Source organism: Dipodomys spectabilis, unplaced genomic scaffold (genome assembly GCF_019054845.1).
Source record: "Dipodomys spectabilis isolate Male_0828 unplaced genomic scaffold, ASM1905484v1 ptg000548l, whole genome shotgun sequence".
NCBI lineage: Eukaryota > Metazoa > Chordata > Mammalia > Rodentia > Heteromyidae > Dipodomys > Dipodomys spectabilis.
Window position 1 is genome coordinate 35,001 of NW_024871225.1, and position 21,009 is coordinate 56,009.

Consider the following 21,009-nt stretch of genomic DNA (forward strand, 5'->3'; position numbering starts at 1 on the left):
GAAAGAAAGAGGAGTGGCATGCCTCAGGGCTGTGGGGGCCCATGGGGGGGTGACAGCGGGCCGGGCCGTGGGGCCAACAGGGGGGGGGGGGGGGGAAGTGGGGCCAACGGGGGTGGGGGGGGGGGAAGCACGTGGGAAAGCACGGTGTGACAGCTCTGGCCCGGCCAGCCCGCCCTTCCCCGAGGACACTGGGCCCGCCACACCTCAGGCCCGCACTGCAGCACAGGGAGGCAGGCACACCTCTGCTCAGCTGGGAGGTGTCTGCTTTCCAGCAAGCTGGCCTCTTGCACAAGTCCACCCTCTCTTTACCAGACCGGGGTGTCCGGCTCGGCCATACCAGCTTCTAGGAGCAGGCAGGCCCCCCTTCTCGGGGTCCTGTCCCCCCCAGGAGCAGAGGCTGCTGGAGGAAGACCCCCCACAGCCTCCCTCTCCTGAGGTCTCCCTGTAGCTGCCCAGCATGGACAGCCACCCGCTTCTCCCACTCACACATGCTTCTGCCTCAGCAGCTGGCTCCAGACCTCCACCACAAAGCCGTCAAAATGCTGGTTCTGCAAGGAACAGGAGCAGATGAGGAGAATCAGACACCCACCCACAAGACGTGAGGAGGAGACAGCCGTGGAGCTACCTCTGCCAAGGTCCTACTCCAACCCGAGGCCAGACCCAGCCCTGCGGCACACGTTTCCCTCTCCGAAGGCAGGGCTCCGGCTGGGGCACTCCTGCATTCTGCCCACCCTTTTCCCTCCACCCCTGCAGCCAGGCACACCATGCCAGCAGATGTGGGCTTCAAGCAGAACAGAAGAGGGGTCTGGTCAACAGAAACCCCCTGCTCCAGGCGGTAAGGGACCTCCCACCCCGAGAACTACTGCGGTCAGGAGCCATGCCGTGCCCTTCCAAGGCCGCCCTCTTGGAAGACAAGGCTGTAATGCAAACGCCAGCGCAGAAAGCCAGGCCACAGCAGCCAAGTACAGGCCCTGTGGGGCCTGAGGGTGTGGCGGGTGGCCGAAGAGCTGCAGTGACAGGCGTTACCTGCCAGGGCCGGGTGGCTGAGCCCTGAGGCCTCCTGAGCTGGAGGCCGGGTGGCTGAGCCCTGAGCCCTCCTGAGCTGGAGGCCGGGTGGCTGAGCCCTGAGCCCTCCTGAGCTGGAGGCCGGGCCGGTGGCCTGTGCCCTGAGCCCTCCTGAGCTGGAGGCCTGAGCCCTGAGCCCTCCTGAGCTGGAGGCCTGTGCCCTGAGCCCTCCTGAGCTGGAGGCCTGTGCCCTGAGCCCTCCTGAGCTGGAGGCCTGAGCCCTGAGCCCTCCTGAGCTGGAGGCCTGAGCCCTGAGCCCTCCTGAGCTGGTGGCCTGTGTCCTGAGCCCTCCTGAGCTGGAGGCCAGGTGGCTGAGCCCTGAGCCCTCCTGAGCTGGAGGCCGGGTGGCTGAGCCCTGAGCCCTCCTGAGCTGGAGGCCTGTGCCCTGAGCCCTCCTGAGCTGGAGGCCTGAGCCCTGAGCCCTCCTGAGCTGGAGGCCTGAGCCCTGAGCCCTCCTGAGCTGGTGGCCTGTGTCCTGAGCCCTCCTGAGCTGGAGGCCAGGTGGCTGAGCCCTGAGCCCTCCTGAGCTGGAGGCCGGGTGGCTGAGCCCTGAGCCCTCCTGAGCTGGAGGCCGGGCCGGTGGCCTGTGCCCTGAGCCCTCCTGAGCTGGAGGCCTGAGCCCTGAGCCCTCCTGAGCTGGAGGCCTGAGCCCTGAGCCCTCCTGAGCTGGAGGCCTGAGCCCTGAGCCCTCCTGAGCTGGAGGCCTGTGCCCTGAGCCCTCCTGAGCTGGAGGCCTGAGCCCTGAGCCCTCCTGAGCTGGAGGCCTGTGCCCTGAGGCCTCCTGAGCTGAGGCCCGGGACGCCCACAGACCTCACCTTTGCCACCTGGACCATAGTCTTGCTGAGCTCCTCTATCTCGTCCTCACTGTCGAAGACGCTCCGGAAGTCATCGAAGGTCCAGTCCTCAAACAGAAGCCGCGGCACTGAGGGGAGGACACAGGGAGTCGTCCTCTCTCGTTGCCCTTTGGCCCCGAGCAGGCCGCGGTGACGGACGGATAGGCCCCCGGACAGCCAGGGGTCCAGCATGACGCCCACACCCACACCCCAGGCCCGGGAGGGAGCCCCCCACCCCCACCCCGCTCCCTCGGGCCGGGCTGCTTGCTGGTGTCTCTGAGGCTGTCACCAGCCTGGCCTTGGCCTGAGCATTCCCAGCCCCTGCCACGGTCCCCGTGCCCGCCCCGTGCTCACAGTTCTGGCCCAACCCCCACGGTCATGCCCTCAGCCCCAGCACCACAGGCTCACTCTGCTGCCCCAGAGGCACATGCCCACCCCCGAGCGGTGAGCTCCGGGGTAAATGTCAATCCTGGGCGGAACTCTGAGCAGGGTTCAGAACGCATCATTGCTCATTGGACAGGTGAAGGAAGAAATGGAAGAAGACGATGCAGTCGCTGGTGGAGATGGTCCTAGTCTTGATGGGTCACAGTCCAGGAGAGTGGAAGAGCCTAGCACTGGGCTGGACCGTGAGCCATGAATGCCAAGCGAGGGGGCGGGGGGGAGACACTTGAGCAAGACAGCTACAAGCAGCAGCGGTGTGAGGGCTCGGGGCCTGACCACACACAGGCCCGCTGGACTCACCTATACGCAGCCCCTTGGCTTGCTTCCTGATGGTTCTCATCCACCCTGCGGGACATGGACGGGCAGTCAACACGGGCACACGCTTGCTCGGAAGGTTCAGAACACTCCAGAAGAAAAACAGCAGCGCGGAAGAGGTGAGGGAGCCCCAGGGAAAGAGGCCATGTGAGAACTGACCTCTGGGGCTGGGAAGGAGGCTCAGTGGTAGAGCGCTTGCCTCGCATGCATGAGGCCCTGGGTTCGATTCCTCAGCACCACATAAGCAGAAAAAGCCAGAAGTGGCGCTGTGGCTCAAGTGGTAGAGTGCTAGCCTTGAGCTGAAGAGCTGAGGGACAGCGCCCAGGCCAGAGTTCAGGCCCCGTGACGGGGGAAAAAAAAAAAAAAAACTGACCTCTACCCCAGCCAAGGGCAACCCTACTCTACCAAGTCTTACCCTTCCTCCTGGCCCATCCCCATCTTCCTGGCCCCAGTCCCTTCCTCCTGGCCCCTCTTGGCTCCAGCATCCTCCTCCTGCCCCTACAAAACGACTAAGCCTCAGAGCAGGTCCTCCAAGCTGAGGAATGGCCACAGCCGACCAGATGCTCCATCACCTCCTCCAGTTCTCACAGCACCAGACGCTCCATCACCTCCTCTCAGTTCTCACAGCACCAGATGCTCCATCACCTCCTCACGGTTCTCACAGCATCAGACGCTCCATCACCTCCTCACGGTTCTCACAGCACCAGATGCTCCATCACCTCCTCTCAGTTCTCACAGCACCAGACGCTCCATCACCTCCTCTCAGTTCTCACAGCATCAGACGCTCCATCACCTCCTCACGGTTCTCACAGCACCAGACGCTCCATCACCTCCTCGAGTTCTCACAGCATCAGACGCTCCATCACCTCCTCTCAGTTCTCACAGCACCAGACGCTCCATCACCTCCTCTCAGTTCTCACAGCATCAGACGCTCCATCACCTCCTCACGGTTCTCACAGCACCAGATGCTCCATCACCTCCTCACGGTTCTCACAGCATCAGACGCTCCATCACCTCCTCACGGTTCTCACAGCACCAGACGCTCCATCACCTCCTCACGGTTCTCACAGCACCAGACGCTCCATCACCTCCTCACGGTTCTCACAGCACCAGATGCTCCATCACCTCCTCTCAGTTCTCACAGCACCAGACGCTCCATCACCTCCTCTCAGTTCTCACAGCACCAGACGCTCCATCACCTCCTCAAGGTTCTCACAGCACCAGACGCTCCATCACCTCCTCTCAGTTCTCACAGCATCAGATGCTCCATCACCTCCTCACGGTTCTCACAGCATCAGACGCTCCATCACCTCCTCACGGTTCTCACAGCACCAGACGCTCCATCACCTCCTCACGGTTCTCACAGCACCAGACGCTCCATCACCTCCTCTCAGTTCTCACAGCACCAGACGCTCCATCACCTCCTCTCAGTTCTCACAGCACCAGACACTCCATCACCTCCTCACGGTTCTCACAGCACCAGACGCTCCATCACCTCCTCTCAGTTCTCACAGCACCAGACGCTCCATCACCTCCTCACGGTTCTCACAGCACCAGATGCTCCATCACCTCCTCTCAGTTCTCACAGCACCAGACGCTCCATCACCTCCTCTCAGTTCTCACAGCACCAGACACTCCATCACCTCCTCACGGTTCTCACAGCATCAGACGCTCCATCACCTCCTCGAGTTCTCACAGCATCAGACGCTCCATCACCTCCTCTCAGTTCTCACAGCACCAGACGCTCCATCACCTCCTCTCAGTTCTCACAGCATCAGACGCTCCATCACCTCCTCACGGTTCTCACAGCATCAGACGCTCCATCACCTCCTCTCAGTTCTCACAGCACCAGATGCTCCATCACCTCCTCTCAGTTCTCACAGCACCAGACGCTCCATCACCTCCTCTCAGTTCTCACAGCACCAGACGCTCCATCACCTCCTCTCAGTTCTCACAGCACCAGACGCTCCATCACCTCCTCACGGTTCTCACAGCACCAGACGCTCCATCACCTCCTCACGGTTCTCACAGCATCAGACGCTCCATCACCTCCTCACGGTTCTCACAGCACCAGATGCTCCATCACCTCCTCTCGGTTCTCACAGCACCAGACGCTCCATCACCTCCTCGAGTTCTCACAGCATCAGACGCTCCATCACCTCCTCTCAGTTCTCACAGCACCAGACGCTCCATCACCTCCTCACGGTTCTCACAGCACCAGACGCTCCATCACCTCCTCTCAGTTCTCACAGCACCAGACGCTCCATCACCTCCTCTCAGTTCTCACAGCACCAGACGCTCCATCACCTCCTCTCAGTTCTCACAGCACCAGACGCTCCATCACCTCCTCGAGTTCTCACAGCATCAGACGCTCCATCACCTCCTCTCAGTTCTCACAGCACCAGACGCTCCATCACCTCCTCTCAGTTCTCACAGCATCAGACGCTCCATCACCTCCTCACGGTTCTCACAGCACCAGACGCTCCATCACCTCCTCTCAGTTCTCACAGCACCAGACACTCCATCACCTCCTCACGGTTCTCACAGCACCAGACGCTCCATCACCTCCTCTCAGTTCTCACAGCACCAGACGCTCCATCACCTCCTCACGGTTCTCACAGCACCAGATGCTCCATCACCTCCTCTCGGTTCTCACAGCACCAGACGCTCCATCACCTCCTCTCAGTTCTCACAGCACCAGACACTCCATCACCTCCTCACGGTTCTCACAGCATCAGACGCTCCATCACCACCTCGAGTTCTCACAGCATCAGACGCTCCATCACCTCCTCTCAGTTCTCACAGCACCAGACGCTCCATCACCTCCTCTCAGTTCTCACAGCACCAGACGCTCCATCACCTCCTCACGGTTCTCACAGCATCAGACGCTCCATCACCTCCTCACGGTTCTCACAGCATCAGACGCTCCATCACCTCCTCTCAGTTCTCACAGCACCAGATGCTCCATCACCTCCTCTCAGTTCTCACAGCACCAGACGCTCCATCACCTCCTCTCAGTTCTCACAGCACCAGACGCTCCATCACCTCCTCACGGTTCTCACAGCATCAGACGCTCCATCACCTCCTCACGGTTCTCACAGCATCAGACGCTCCATCACCTCCTCTCAGTTCTCACAGCACCAGATGCTCCATCACCTACTCTCAGTTCTCACAGCACCAGACGCTCCATCACCTCCTCTCAGTTCTCACAGCACCAGACGCTCCATCACCTCCTCACGGTTCTCACAGCATCAGACGCTCCATCACCTCCTCACGGTTCTCACAGCATCAGACGCTCCATCACCTCCTCTCAGTTCTCACAGCACCAGACGCTCCATCACCTCCTCTCAGTTCTCACAGCATCAGACGCTCCATCACCTCCTCACGGTTCTCACAGCACCAGACGCTCCATCACCTCCTCACGGTTCTCACAGCACCAGACGCTCCATCACCTCCTCACGGTTCTCACAGCACCAGACACTCCATCACCTCCTCACGGTTCTCACAGCACCAGATGCTCCATCACCTCCTCTCAGTTCTCACAGCACCAGACGCTCCATCACCTCCTCACGGTTCTCACAGCACCAGACGCTCCATCACCTCCTCGAGTTCTCACAGCACCAGACGCTCCATCACCTCCTCTCAGGTCTCACAGCACCAGACGCTCCATCACCTCCTCTCAGTTCTCACAGCATCAGACGCTCCATCACCTCCTCACGGTTCTCACAGCACCAGATGCTCCATCACCTCCTCACGGTTCTCACAGCATCAGACGCTCCATCACCTCCTCTCAGTTCTCACAGCACCAGATGCTCCATCACCTCCTCACGGTTCTCACAGCATCAGACGCTCCATCACCTCCTCTCAGTTCTCACAGCACCAGACGCTCCATCACCTCCTCTCAGTTCTCACAGCACCAGACGCTCCATCACCTCCTCACGGTTCTCACAGCATCAGACGCTCCATCACCTCCTCGAGTTCTCACAGCATCAGACGCTCCATCACCTCCTCTCAGTTCTCACAGCACCAGACGCTCCATCACCTCCTCTCAGTTCTCACAGCACGACGCTCCATCACCTCCTCTCAGTTCTCACAGCACCAGATGCTCCATCACCTCCTCTCAGTTCTCACAGCATCAGACGCTCCATCACCTCCTCACGGTTCTCACAGCACCAGACGCTCCATCACCGCCTCACGGTTCTCACAGCACTAGACGCTCCATCACCTCCTCACGGTTCTCACAGCACCAGACGCTCCATCACCTCCTCTCAGTTCTCACAGCACCAGACGCTCCATCACCTCCTCTCAGTTCTCACAGCACGACGCTCCATCACCTCCTCTCAGTTCTCACAGCACCAGACGCTCCATCACCTCCTCTCAGTTCTCACAGCATCAGACGCTCCATCACCTCCTCACGGTTCTCACAGCACCAGACGCTCCATCACCTCCTCACGGTTCTCACAGCACCAGATGCTCCATCACCTCCTCACGGTTCTCACAGCACCAGATGCTCCATCACCTCCTCTCAGTTCTCACAGCACCAGACGCTCCATCACCTCCTCTCGGTTCTCACAGCATCAGATGCTCCATCACCTCCTCTCAGTTCTCACAGCATCAGACGCTCCATCACCTCCTCTCGGTTCTCACAGCACCAGACGCTCCATCACCTCCTCACGGTTCTCACAGCACTAGACGCTCCATCACCTCCTCGAGTTCTCACAGCATCAGATGCTCCATCACCTCCACTCAGTTCTCACAGCATCAGATGCTCCATCACCTCCTCTCAGTTCTCACAGCATCAGACGCTCCATCACCTCCTCGAGTTCTCACAGCACCAGACGCTCCATCACCTCCTCACGGTTCTCACAGCACCAGATGCTCCATCACCTCCTCTCAGTTCTCACAGCACCAGACGCTCCATCACCTCCTCTCAGTTCTCACAGCACCAGACACTCCATCACCTCCTCACGGTTCTCACAGCATCAGACGCTCCATCACCTCCTCGAGTTCTCACAGCATCAGACGCTCCATCACCTCCTCTCAGTTCTCACAGCACCAGACGCTCCATCACCTCCTCTCAGTTCTCACAGCACCAGACGCTCCATCACCTCCTCTCAGTTCTCACAGCACCAGACGCTCCATCACCTCCTCACGGTTCTCACAGCATCAGACGCTCCATCACCTCCTCACGGTTCTCACAGCATCAGACGCTCCATCACCTCCTCTCAGTTCTCACAGCACCAGATGCTCCATCACCTCCTCTCAGTTCTCACAGCACCAGACGCTCCATCACCTCCTCTCAGTTCTCACAGCACCAGACGCTCCATCACCTCCTCACGGTTCTCACAGCATCAGACGCTCCATCACCTCCTCACGGTTCTCACAGCATCAGACGCTCCATCACCTCCTCTCAGTTCTCACAGCACCAGACGCTCCATCACCTCCTCTCAGTTCTCACAGCATCAGACGCTCCATCACCTCCTCTCGGTTCTCACAGCACCAGACGCTCCATCACCTCCTCACGGTTCTCACAGCACCAGACACTCCATCACCTCCTCACGGTTCTCACAGCACCAGATGCTCCATCACCTCCTCTCAGTTCTCACACCACCAGACGCTCCATCACCTCCTCTCAGTTCTCACAGCACCAGACACTCCATCACCTCCTCACGGTTCTCACAGCATCAGACGCTCCATCACCTCCTCGAGTTCTCACAGCATCAGACGCTCCATCACCTCCTCTCAGTTCTCACAGCACCAGATGCTCCATCACCTCCTCTCAGTTCTCAGAGCACCAGACGCTCCATCACCTCCTCTCAGTTCTCACAGCACCAGACGCTCCATCACCTCCTCACGGTTCTCACAGCATCAGACGCTCCATCACCTCCTCACGGTTCTCACAGCACTAGACGCTGCATCACCTCCTCGAGTTCTCACAGCATCAGATGCTCCATCACCTCCTCTCAGTTCTCACAGCATCAGATGCTCCATCACCTCCTCTCAGTTCTCACAGCATCAGACGCTCCATCACCTCCTCGAGTTCTCACAGCACCAGACGCTCCATCACCTCCTCACGGTTCTCACAGCATCAGACCCTCCATCACCTCCTCACGGTTCTCACAGCATCAGACGCTCCATCACCTCCTCTCGGTTCTCACAGCACCAGACGCTCCATCACCTCCTCTCAGGTCTCACAGCACCAGACGCTCCATCACCTCCTCTCAGTTCTCACAGCATCAGACGCTCCATCACCTCCTCTCAGTCCTCACAGCACCAGACGCTCCATCACCTCCTCTCAGTCCTCACAGCACCAGACGCTCCATCACCTCCTCACGGTTCTCACAGCACCAGATGCTCCATCACCTCCTCACGGTTCTCACAGCATCAGACGCTCCATCACCTCCTCTCAGTTCTCACAGCACCAGATGCTCCATCACCTCCTCACGGTTCTCACAGCATCAGACGCTCCATCACCTCCTCTCAGTTCTCACAGCACCAGACGCTCCATCACCTCCTCACGGTTCTCACAGCATCAGACGCTCCATCACCTCCTCTCAGTTCTCACAGCACCAGACGCTCCATCACCTCCTCTCAGTTCTCACAGCACCAGACGCTCCATCACCTCCTCACGGTTCTCACAGCATCAGACGCTCCATCACCTCCTCGAGTTCTCACAGCATCAGACGCTCCATCACCTCCTCTCAGTTCTCACAGCACCAGACGCTCCATCACCTCCTCTCAGTTCTCACAGCACGACGCTCCATCACCTCCTCTCAGTTCTCACAGCACGACGCTCCATCACCTCCTCTCAGTTCTCACAGCACCAGACGCTCCATCACCTCCTCTCAGTTCTCACAGCATCAGACGCTCCATCACCTCCTCTCGGTTCTCACAGCACCAGACGCTCCATCACCTCCTCACGGTTCTCACAGCACCAGACACTCCATCACCTCCTCACGGTTCTCACAGCACCAGATGCTCCATCACCTCCTCTCAGTTCTCACACCACCAGACGCTCCATCACCTCCTCTCAGTTCTCACAGCACCAGACACTCCATCACCTCCTCACGGTTCTCACAGCATCAGACGCTCCATCACCTCCTCGAGTTCTCACAGCATCAGACGCTCCATCACCTCCTCTCAGTTCTCACAGCACCAGACGCTCCATCACCTCCTCTCAGTTCTCACAGCACCAGACGCTCCATCACCTCCTCACGGTTCTCACAGCATCAGACGCTCCATCACCTCCTCACGGTTATCACAGCATCAGACGCTCCATCACCTCCTCTCAGTTCTCACAGCACCAGATGCTCCATCACCTCCTCTCAGTTCTCAGAGCACCAGACGCTCCATCACCTCCTCTCAGTTCTCACAGCACCAGACGCTCCATCACCTCCTCACGGTTCTCACAGCATCAGACGCTCCATCACCTCCTCACGGTTCTCACAGCACTAGACGCTGCATCACCTCCTCGAGTTCTCACAGCATCAGATGCTCCATCACCTCCTCTCAGTTCTCACAGCATCAGATGCTCCATCACCTCCTCTCAGTTCTCACAGCATCAGACGCTCCATCACCTCCTCGAGTTCTCACAGCACCAGACGCTCCATCACCTCCTCACGGTTCTCACAGCATCAGACCCTCCATCACCTCCTCACGGTTCTCACAGCATCAGACCCTCCATCACCTCCTCATGGTTCTCACAGCATCAGACGCTCCATCACCTCCTCTCGGTTCTCACAGCACCAGACGCTCCATCACCTCCTCTCAGGTCTCACAGCACCAGACGCTCCATCACCTCCTCTCAGTTCTCACAGCATCAGACGCTCCATCACCTCCTCTCAGTCCTCACAGCACCAGACGCTCCATCACCTCCTCTCAGTTCTCACAGCACCAGACGCTCCATCACCTCCTCACGGTTCTCACAGCACCAGATGCTCCATCACCTCCTCACGGTTCTCACAGCATCAGACGCTCCATCACCTCCTCTCAGTTCTCACAGCACCAGATGCTCCATCACCTCCTCACGGTTCTCACAGCATCAGACGCTCCATCACCTCCTCTCAGTTCTCACAGCACCAGACGCTCCATCACCTCCTCTCAGTTCTCACAGCACCAGACGCTCCATCACCTCCTCACGGTTCTCACAGCATCAGACGCTCCATCACCTCCTCGAGTTCTCACAGCATCAGACGCTCCATCACCTCCTCTCAGTTCTCACAGCACCAGACGCTCCATCACCTCCTCTCAGTTCTCACAGCACCAGACGCTCCATCACCTCCTCTCAGTTCTCACAGCACCAGATGCTCCATCACCGCCTCACGGTTCTCACAGCACTAGACGCTCCATCACCTCCTCACGGTTCTCACAGCACCAGATGCTCCATCACCTCCTCTCAGTTCTCACAGCACCAGACGCTCCATCACCTCCTCTCAGTTCTCACAGCACGACGCTCCATCACCTCCTCTCAGTTCTCACAGCACCAGACGCTCCATCACCTCCTCTCGGTTCTCACAGCACCAGACGCTCCATCACCTCCTCACGGTTCTCACAGCACCAGATGCTCCATCACCTCCTCACGGTTCTCACAGCACTAGACGCTCCATCACCTCCTCACGGTTCTCACAGCATCAGACGCTCCATCACCTCCTCTCAGTTCTCACAGCATCAGACGCTCCATCACCTCCTCTCGGTTCTCACAGCACCAGACACTCCATCACCTCCTCACGGTTCTCACAGCACTAGACGCTCCATCACCTCCTCGAGTTCTCACAGCATCAGATGCTCCATCACCTCCTCTCAGTTCTCACAGCATCAGATGCTCCATCACCTCCTCTCAGTTCTCACAGCATCAGACGCTCCATCACCTCCTCGAGTTCTCACAGCACCAGACGCTCCATCACCTCCTCACGGTTCTCACAGCATCAGACCCTCCATCACCTCCTCACGGTTCTCACAGCATCAGATGCTCCATCACCTCCTCACGGTTCTCACAGCATCAGACCCTCCATCACCTCCTCACGGTTCTCACAGCACCAGACACTCCATCACCTCCTCACGGTTCTCACAGCACCAGACGCTCCATCACCTCCTCGAGTTCTCACAGCACCAGACGCTCTATCACCTCCTCACGGTTCTCACAGCATCAGACGCTCCATCACCTCCTCACGGTTCTCACAGCACCAGACGCTCCATCACCTCCTCACGGTTCTCCCAGAATCAAGGAAAACAGCTCTGCTCTCAGAACTCCAGTCGACTAACTCCTCTTTTGCTAATCATGTCAGAGCCTGGTGCCGGTCAGCCACAGACACTCAGGCCCCTTCTGATGGAGCTGCCCTTGGTGGAGCGTCGTCTTCCTCCCTGGATCTCAAGTGGAGACAGCTACCAGGAGGACAGAGTCCATGGCCTGGGTCCTTCACTGCCTAGGGCCTGTGCAAGTCATGCCAGGGCCGGCCCTGCCCACACTCGCATGCAGCCTGAGTATGCAAGGGAAAGCCCATCCCATAGCCAACCTGACTCCTGAGTCTGAAATGAGAGAGAGGTGAGAACGCCCTAGAATTCCACTCTGTCAGCTCCAGGACAGTAGCTTCCCCAGTGCGGCCATCCAGACATTGATCAGCCTTGCAGAGGCCATGGCGGGAGCCCCGTGCCAGGAGCCCCGTGGCGGGCAGCCCCGTGGCGGGCAACACCGTGGCGGGAGCCCCGTGGCGGGCAACACCGTGGAGGGAGCCCCGTGGCGGGAGCCCCGTGGCGGGGAGCCCTGTGGCGGGCAACACCGTGGCGGCAGCCCCGTGGCGGGAGCACCGTGGCGGGCAGCCCCGTGGCGGGCAACACCGTGGCGGCAGCCCCGTGGCAGGAGCACCGTGGCAGGGAGCCCCGTGGCGGGAGCACCGTGGTGGGCAGCCCCGTGGCAGGGAGCCCCGTGGCGGGCAGCCCCGTGGCGGGCAGCCGTGGCGGGAGCACCGTGGCGTGGAGCCCCGTGGCGGGGAGCCCCGTGGCGGGCAACACCGGGCAGGCAGCCCCGTGGCGGGCAGCCCCGTGGCGGGGAGCCCCGTGGCGGGGAGCTCCGTGGCGGGGAGCACCGTGGCGGGGAGCTCCGTGGTGGGGAGCACCGTGGTGGGAGCACCGTGGGGCTTACGCTACGGGTTGCTAGGCCCCACTCACACCTGGCCCGCACACCAGCCCGCACACCAGCCAGCACATCAGCCTGCACTTTGGACTCAGCTATGCAGCATGAGGGGTAGGCTAAATGTTCCTCACCCTCAGACATGCACACCCACACACACACCCTGACCTCAGCAGCCACCGACACACCCCAAGTCACATGTGATGTCACACACATGCACTCTCGTCTCAGCCCCAAGGAAAAACAAAGGCAAGAGAGGAGACAGGAGGACCTTGGTCGACGTCGTGGAGACCTGTGATCTCGAACATCTCCCGGCCACGCCTCTTCAGCTGCAGCCAGACAGGCGAGATCTGCGTGAACTTGTTCCCGAAGACCTTGGCGACATCGTAGCCATGGCTGTTCCACTGGCAGGGGGAGGGATGAGAGCAGGTGAGTTCACACCGGCTGCTCCGCGGTGCTGCCGCTCGCTCAGGATAGGCCAGGGCGGGGCTTGAGTGACCCCGGCTGGGCCGCCCTGCCACCCTCGAGCTGCTGGGACTGCGGCCATAGCCCGAGATCCTCGTTGGTGTCCCCTGCGCCCAGGGTGACACCCCTCCACCTAAACTAGTACGTATGTACCTCTTGGGATGGCAGCTGGGTCCAGGAAGCCCCAGGGCCCCTCTCAAGGCTCAGGGAGCAGTCCTTTATTCTGCCACCTCCAGGATGGTACTGCTCCCACGGAAGCAACAGCCAAGAGAGCAGAGCCTAGGCTAGGAGGCAACCAGGCAGTCCCGGGGGCTGGGAGGAGCCCAGGGTCGAAGCCTGTCCCTCCATACCACAGGGCCCCAACTTACTGGAGTAATGTAGCCTAGAACATCTCCAGCAAAATTTCTCTCCCGGGCTCTTGCTGAGCAGTAGCTGCGATGCTCCAGCACCACATCCTCTGCCTTGAGGTCTGTCACCACCAGACCTCGATCTTGGACAGGCTTATCTGAAAACTGAGTCTGTACCAGAAGGAGAGAGAAAGCCGTCAGTCAGCTGCCGTCAGCGTGAGCAGGGCACTGCAGGCAGCGGCAGCGGCAGCGGCAGCGAGCCCACTCCACTCAGCGATGGGCCGTCTCTGGACTAACACAGCACAGCTGACCTGGGAACTTCAAAGCAGCCACGCAGGTGTCCTGGGTGACCCGCTCTAGCTTTGGGTGAGCAGGCAGTGTAGCTGCCAGGGGCCAGGCCTACCCTTGCTCTGGGTTGGAGAGCAGGCAGAGAATTATGGTGGCTCCCATTTTCCCACATGTGAAAATGGACAGTCGGTGGTCCCTGGGCACCCCAGGGCCACACACGTCTAGACCATGTGAGGAACATGCTGCCCCACTATTATCTCCCTGTGCCCCCCAATATGGAAGCTCTTGTGCCTTATGAACAGACCTTCCTTACTCCACCTCTGTTTCTCAAAGTCCCCATCTGTCTCTTGACTCAACGATTCTGCCATTGCTCTGGGCTCAACGCAGGCTCCCCTGGCCCGGTCTACTCCCTGAATGGCTGGCTCCACGAGGGACCGAGATGCCCACTGTTCTGGTTCTCTGTTCCCAGGTGGAGCGCATCGGTCAGACCCAACTGGGTCACAGGAATGGTCCCGCCACAGCAACCTAGCCAGCAGCATGGAGCTCTGGGACGGAGGGCGGGCATGTGGCGTGGCAATCCCCGGGTGCCTGTCAGCAGAGCAGCATGAAGGCTGTGACGCAGAGGGAGCTGTGGGGGGAGGGAATGCCAGCGCGGTGGAGCAGGGGTGTGCAAGAAAAGCAGGAGGTGGAGGAAAGTTGGACTGCCACAGAAAATGTGTCCTGAACTGGGAAACGAAGCGTGCCAAAGAGCAGGCCCACCACCTGCAGACCCGCCACCCTGACCCCCGCCGCCCTGACCCCCGCCGCCCTGACCCCCGCCCTGACCCCTGCCGCCCTGACTCCCGCCGCCCTGACCCGCCGCCCTGACCCCCGCCGCCCTGACCCCCGCCCTGACCCCCGCCGCCCTGACCCCCGCCGCCCTGACCCGCTGCCCTGACCCCCGCCCTGACCCCCGCCACCCTGACCCCCGCCGCCCTGACCCGCCACCCTGACCCGCCGCCCTGACCCCCGCCCTGACCCCCGCCCTGACCCCCGCCCTGACCCCCGCCGCCCTGACCCCCGCCGCCCTGACCCCCGCCGCCCTGACCCGCCGCCCTGACCCCCGCCGCCCTGACCCGCTGCCCTGACCCCCGCCCTGACCCCCGCCACCCTGACCCCCGCCGCCCTGACCCCCGCCACCCTGACCCTGACCCCCGCCGCCCTGACCCGCCGCCCTGACCCCCGCCGCCCTGACCCCCGCCGCCCTGACCCGCCGCCCTGACCCGCTGCCCTGACCCCCGCCGCCCTGACCCCCGCCGCCCTGACCTGCCACCCTGACCCCCGCCGCCCTGACCCGCCGCCCTGACCCCCGCCCTGACCCCCGCCGCCCTGACCCCCGCCGCCCTGACCCGCTGCCCTGACCCACCGCCAAGACCCCCGCCGCCCTAACTCCCACCTGGCCACCCCGCTACCCCGCCCGTCACTGGTTTGCTGGCAGCATCACGAGGAGTGAAGTCCCTCCAGGGACAAACCCACAAACGCCAACCTGGGGAGAGGATTGTGCGTTAGCTCCTGGCTACCCTGAGACATGTCACGTTCCTACCTTCTCTAGCAGTGTCTTTGAGGCAGCTTTTTTGGCATCTGACTTTGACAGCGTAGTGTGAACAAAACCACAGGCTAGAGCCAGCCAGAGGACATGGAGCAGTGCCCACATGGCAGGCACCTCACAGCCAGGGCCAACTTGTGTATCCAGGAAGCTGCGGAGAGAGCAGAACACAGAGCATGCCCCGCATGGAGCCTGGCAGCCCCTCTGCCAATGGGAGCACTTCTAACGAAGCCTAGGGCCTCACGGGTCTGGGCTGGACCTCGGTTCCAAGGGACACAGTTCTGCTCTGGGCTGGTCCTGGAATCAAGTCCTCTGCACGTCTGGGCCCCTCTGCCTCCACCACCACCAACTTTAGACAGCTGGGCAGGAGCTTTACCACCCCTGGACACAGACAGAGGGCTGCCCAGCAAGCCCTCTGATACAGACCGCTCCCCTACTGCCGATGGCTGCCCAGCAAGCCCTCTAGGGAAACAATGGCTCTGTGGCTCTCAAACCCCAAAACTATGGATACACTTATTTACATTATCTCAGGATAGAAGCTTTTTCAGTTGTATCAACAACTACACATTATAAAAGAAAATTTCACTACTGAAGTTAAACACATAAAAACATGAAACTCAGGCTGGGAAGGTGGCTCAGTGGTAGAGCGCTTGCCTTGCATGCATGAGGCCCTGGGTTCGATTCCTCAGCACCACATAAGCAGAAAAAGCCGGAAATGGCGCTGTGGCTCAAGTGAGAGCGCTAGCCTTGAGCTGAAGAGCTGAGGGACAGCGCCCAGGCCCAGAGTTCAGGCCCCATGAGCAACAAAACAACAACAAACAGACATGAAACTCTCAAAGCTAGGTTCTGTGGTATTTGCCTGCTAGCTCAGCTATTGGAGAAGCTAAGGTGGAAGGATTGCTTGAGCCCGTAAGTTTAAAGATAGCGTGGGTAGCCGTGAGATCCTGTCTCCTGATAGAAAGAACCAAAACTTCAATTTGGGATGTAAAGAAGCAAATTTAAAGACAAATATTAAGTCAGAAAACACATACTTGGGTTCTACCTATAATGGATCCATGATATGTGAAGAAATTTTACACAATAAAAGACAATATGCTAGGGGCTGGGAAGTGGCTCAGTGGTAGAGTGCTTGCCTTGCAAGCATGAGGCCCTGGGTTCGATTCCTCAGCACCACATAAACAGAAAAAGCTGGAAGTGGCGCTATGGCTCCAGTGGTAGAGCGCTAGCCTTGAGCTGAAGAGCTGAGGGACAGCGCCCAGGCCCAGAGTTCAGGCCCCATGACCGGCCAAAAAAAAAAAAAACCCCAAAACGTTATGCTAAAAATGTCCTCATCTAAAAATAAAGGACATGAGAGGTATAAAATACAACAATACTTCAGTCTAGCAACTCAGCTTCACTAGTGATCACAGAAACAAACACTCAGGTAAGTCAGGGTGTCCACTGGTTATGAGAAGGATGAGAGCCTGCTTACAGGAGGATCCGGAAAACTCTCGAGCCGCGCGGGAATTCGAGCTGCAAAAGGCTTTTCAAATGAAATCTGGTTATCACCGTTATACTGTCCACTTCCTTCCTCTCACAAGTGCCCACATGTGCGGGCCAGCTCAGGCCCCGGCACCTCGGAGGCTCGACAAGAGAGGTACTGAGGAGCTTGCAGCTCCACGGGTCAACACAACACACAGAAATCTGCATTTATGCAGCAGAATATATACATATATGTGTATGTATATATGTATATATATATTTTTTGGGGGGGGGGTCTAGTCGTGGGACCTGAACTCTGGGCCTGGGCACTGTCCCTCAGCTCTTCAGCTCAAGGCTAGCACTCTACCACTTGAGCCACAGCGCTACTTCCGGCTTTTTTCTTTTTGCTTATGTGGTGCTGAGGAATCGAACCCAGGGCCGCAGGCATGCAAGGCAAGCGCTCTACCACTGAGCCACCTTCCCAGCCCCTATGCAGCAGAATATATTAGTGTTTGCTTTTGGTTCTTTTTGGTTAGTCATGGGACTTGAACTCGGCCTGGGTGCCATCCCTCAGCTCTTTAGCTCAAGGCTAGCACTCTACCACTTGAGCCACAGTGCTACGTCTGATTTTCTGGTGGTTCATTGGCGATAAGAGTCTCACGGACTTTCCTGCCAGGACTGGCTTTGAACTGCGATCCTCAGAACTCAGCCTCTTTTTTTTTTTTTTGGTTGGTCGTGGGGCTTGAACTCTGGGCCTGGGCGCTATCCCTCAGCTCTTCAGCTCAAGGCGAGCGCTCTACCACTTGAGCTACAGCGCCACTTCCGGTTTCCTGGTGGTTTATTGGAGATAGGAGTCTCACGGTCTCTCTTGCCCGGGCTGGCTTTGAACCGGGATCCTCAGATCTCAGCCTCCTGAGTAGCTAGGATTACAGGCGTGAGCCACCAGCGCCCGGCTAGATCTCAGCCTCTGGAGTGAGTAGCTAGGATGACAGGCATGAGCCGCCGGCACCCAGCTTGTTTTGCTGTTGTTGTTATTAAACTCTCTGTAGCTAGACTAGTCTCAAATTTGAGATCTTCCTATCTCTGGAATGCTGAGATACAGGACGTGCCACCACACCTGACCTGTATGTCTCGTATGTTCATGTGTTTGCAGACATGTGTATGTAGGAATGTGTGTACGTGTGTATAGACAGAGACTTGCTACGTAGCACAGGTTGGCCTTAAAATTGAAATCTTGTTGAACAACCGGGATTACCAGCGTGAACCGCTACGCCAGCTGGCCTCACAGTCCTCCTTCTCTTTCTTTGGCCCTCAGCCACTGGATGACCATCTAGAGCCTCCACGCCTGCATAGAAATGCCCGCATAAGAAAGGGCAAAGGAGGGCTGGGAAGGTGGCCCAGTGGTAGAGCGCTTGCCTTGCATGCCTGAGGCCCTGGGTTCGATTCCCCAGCACCACATAAGCAAAAAGAAAAAAAGCCAGAAGTGGCACTGTGGCTCAAGTGGTAGAGCACTGGCCTTGAGCTGAAGAGCTGAGGGACAGCGCCCAGGCCCAGAGTTCAGACCCCATGACCGGACCCAAAAAAAAAAAAAAAAAAAAAGGGCGAAGGAGGTGGAAATGTGAATGCACTGGCAACCAGGAACTACTGGACATTCGTTTCTTCTATTTGTATTTTCTTTTTTTTTTCTTCTATTTGTATTTTCTGCACTGATTCCTTTCTTTCTCTCTCTCTCTCTCTCTCTCTCTCTCTCTCTTTCTCTCTCTCTCTCTCTCTCTCTCTCTCTCTCTTCCTTTCTTTCGATGCTGGTCCAGGGTCTTGAACTCAGGGCCTGAATGCTGTCTTTGAGGTTTTTGGCTCAAGGCTAGTGCTTTACTGGAGCCATACTGCCCTTTTTTTTTTTTTTGAGTAATTTATTGGAGATAAGAGTCTCATGGAGCTGGGCACTGGTGGCTCACGCCTGTAACTATATCCAGGAGGCTGAGATCTGAGGAGAATGGCTCAAAGACAGCCTGGGCAGGAAAAGTCTGCAAGGTTCTTTTTTTTTTTTTGGTCAGTCGTGGGGCTTGAACTCTGGGCCTGGGCACTGTCCCTCAGCTCTTCAGCTCAAGGCGAGCGCTCTACCATTTGAGCCACAGCGCCACTTCTGGTTTTCTAGTGGTTTATTGGAGATAAGAGTCTCAAGGATTTTCCTGCCCGGGCTGGCTTTGAACCTCGATCCTCAGATCTGAGCCTCCTGAGTAGCTAGGATTACAGGCGTGAGCCACTGGGCTATAAGATTCTTATCTCCAATTAACCACCAGAAAACTGGAAGTGGTGCTGTGGCTCAAAGTGGTAGAGCACTAGCCTTGAGCAAAAGAACTCAGGGATGGTGACCAGGCCCAAGTTCAAGCCCCAAGACTGACAAAAAAAAGAAAAGAAAAGAAAAGGAAGTCTTAGTCTTTCCTGCTCTGGCTGGCTTCAGACTGCAGTTCTCAGATCTCCTGAGTAGCGAGGATGACAGGTGTGAGCCTCCGGCCTCAGCTCCTGCACTGGACTTTATTAGCGGTGCCGTTCACGTTTAGGTTTTGGGAAATTCTGCACAGCCACAGTTCAGCAGGCTGTCAGTCCTTCAAGTGGCCTCACCTCTTCTCTCAGCCCTGCAGAGCATGGGTTCCAGGCCAGCCAAGGGTCCACAAAACCAGGGCAGAAGCTGGCAGGAGATCTGAGGCTGACCCAGCTCACTACCCTGGGGCCAGAGGCACCTCAGAATCTAGGCTTGGAATCTAGGCTGAATTAGCTCCAAAAAACCCAGCCAGGAAGAGTACACATGATCCGGGTCACTCCCAAGGCTGCCGCCCTCCTCGGTGACCCCTGGACTGGGTGCCTGCCTTCACCCCTCTGCCTCCTGGGCAGAGGCTGCCCTGCTCTGCCATGCTGCCAGGGGATTCCCACGGCTGGTACAGGAGGTGACTGTGGCAGCATGTTCCCAGGCCACGGCTACCCAGGGGGCTCTCCAGCCAGGGGAGGTGCCTGGGGGCATGCAGGGCAATGCCGGATGCTCAAGACCTCGAGAAATGGCAGTGACGGCTCTTAAGAGCCTTTGGTGTCTGGAGGGGACGATCTAGGTTCCCATCACCCTCCAACCCTGATCTCCCGTCCTACCAGTGTTTCCCCTCAGCGAAAGGAGGAAAAGCAAGGGGGTAAGGGGGATAAACAGCCTTCTGCCACCTCCCCTCACCCCACCACAGTAAACTGGAAAAGCAAGGGGGTAAGGGGGGTAAATAGCCTTCTGCCACCTCCCCTCACCTCACCACAGTAAACTGTAAGGCTTGGGCTGGATGGAGTTTTGGCATGGAATGGGGTTGGGGTAAGATGACAGAATCACCCAGAGCTTGCCTGGCCAGGCTGACTGTGGCTGCCCTGGCTCCAGGTGTGAGTCTTAAACCCCTAACCCCTGCCTGAGTATAAACTCCTTCTCTTTTCATGGATGACAGAGGAAAGGGTGAAAAAACAGAAGGCTGTAACCCTGAAGGAGCAGTCCAGGACTGACCTGAGGGTGTGGCCTGGTGCCCTGCCCCACTGTGGCCTTGGGTCTCCATCTGAGGTTCTGCAGATGTACAATTGGGCCAGCTAAAGGAGGAGGTTATACTCGAGTACACAGCTTTCCTATCCCCTGACCTGTGATCCCCACCTCCCATGATTCCTCCCCTCTACAAAAGGGTGGAAGAATAGGGGTAGGGGATATGTGGAAAACATGGAGGAGTGCAATTAAAAACAAAACAAAGCCAGGCACCAGTAGCTCTTACCTGTAATTCTAGCTACTCAAGCAGCTGAAATCTGAGGATCAAGGTTCAAAGGCAGCCCAGACAGAAAAGTCTGAGAGACTCTTATATCCAAGAAACTACTCAGAAAAAGCCAAAAGTGGTGCTGTGGCTCAGAAGTTGTAGAGCACTAGCCTTGAGCACAAAGAGGCTCAGGGACAGTGTCTAGGCCCCGAATTCAAGCTCAGGACAGGCCAAAAATAAATAAATAAATGAAATAAATCTACAGACCCAGGAGAATGCCAGGACTCGCATTATCCTTGGCGGCTGAGCAGTACGAACT

The 21,009-nt window shown here is 58.2% G+C and overlaps 1 protein-coding gene across 2 annotated transcripts in view; it reads right to left on the bottom strand.

Annotated features, from left to right (window-relative positions):
* Positions 1–21,009, bottom strand: part of Chid1 (chitinase domain containing 1) — a 62,594-nt gene that overhangs the window by 12,608 nt on the left and 28,977 nt on the right. The window contains exons 2-7 of one of the 2 annotated variants that reach the window (XM_042670399.1): positions 15,463–15,616; positions 13,614–13,763; positions 13,052–13,184; positions 2,640–2,684; positions 1,881–1,987; positions 487–548 (exon numbers count right to left, since the gene is read on the bottom strand). In XM_042670399.1, coding sequence (XP_042526333.1) covers positions 487–548; positions 1,881–1,987; positions 2,640–2,684; positions 13,052–13,184; positions 13,614–13,763; positions 15,463–15,573 — 608 coding nt within the window. In that variant the 5' untranslated portion in view covers positions 15,574–15,616. The remainder of the gene's footprint in view (positions 1–486; positions 549–1,880; positions 1,988–2,639; positions 2,685–13,051; positions 13,185–13,613; positions 13,764–15,462; positions 15,617–21,009) is intronic. The other variant, XM_042670400.1, reaches the window with a different exon arrangement.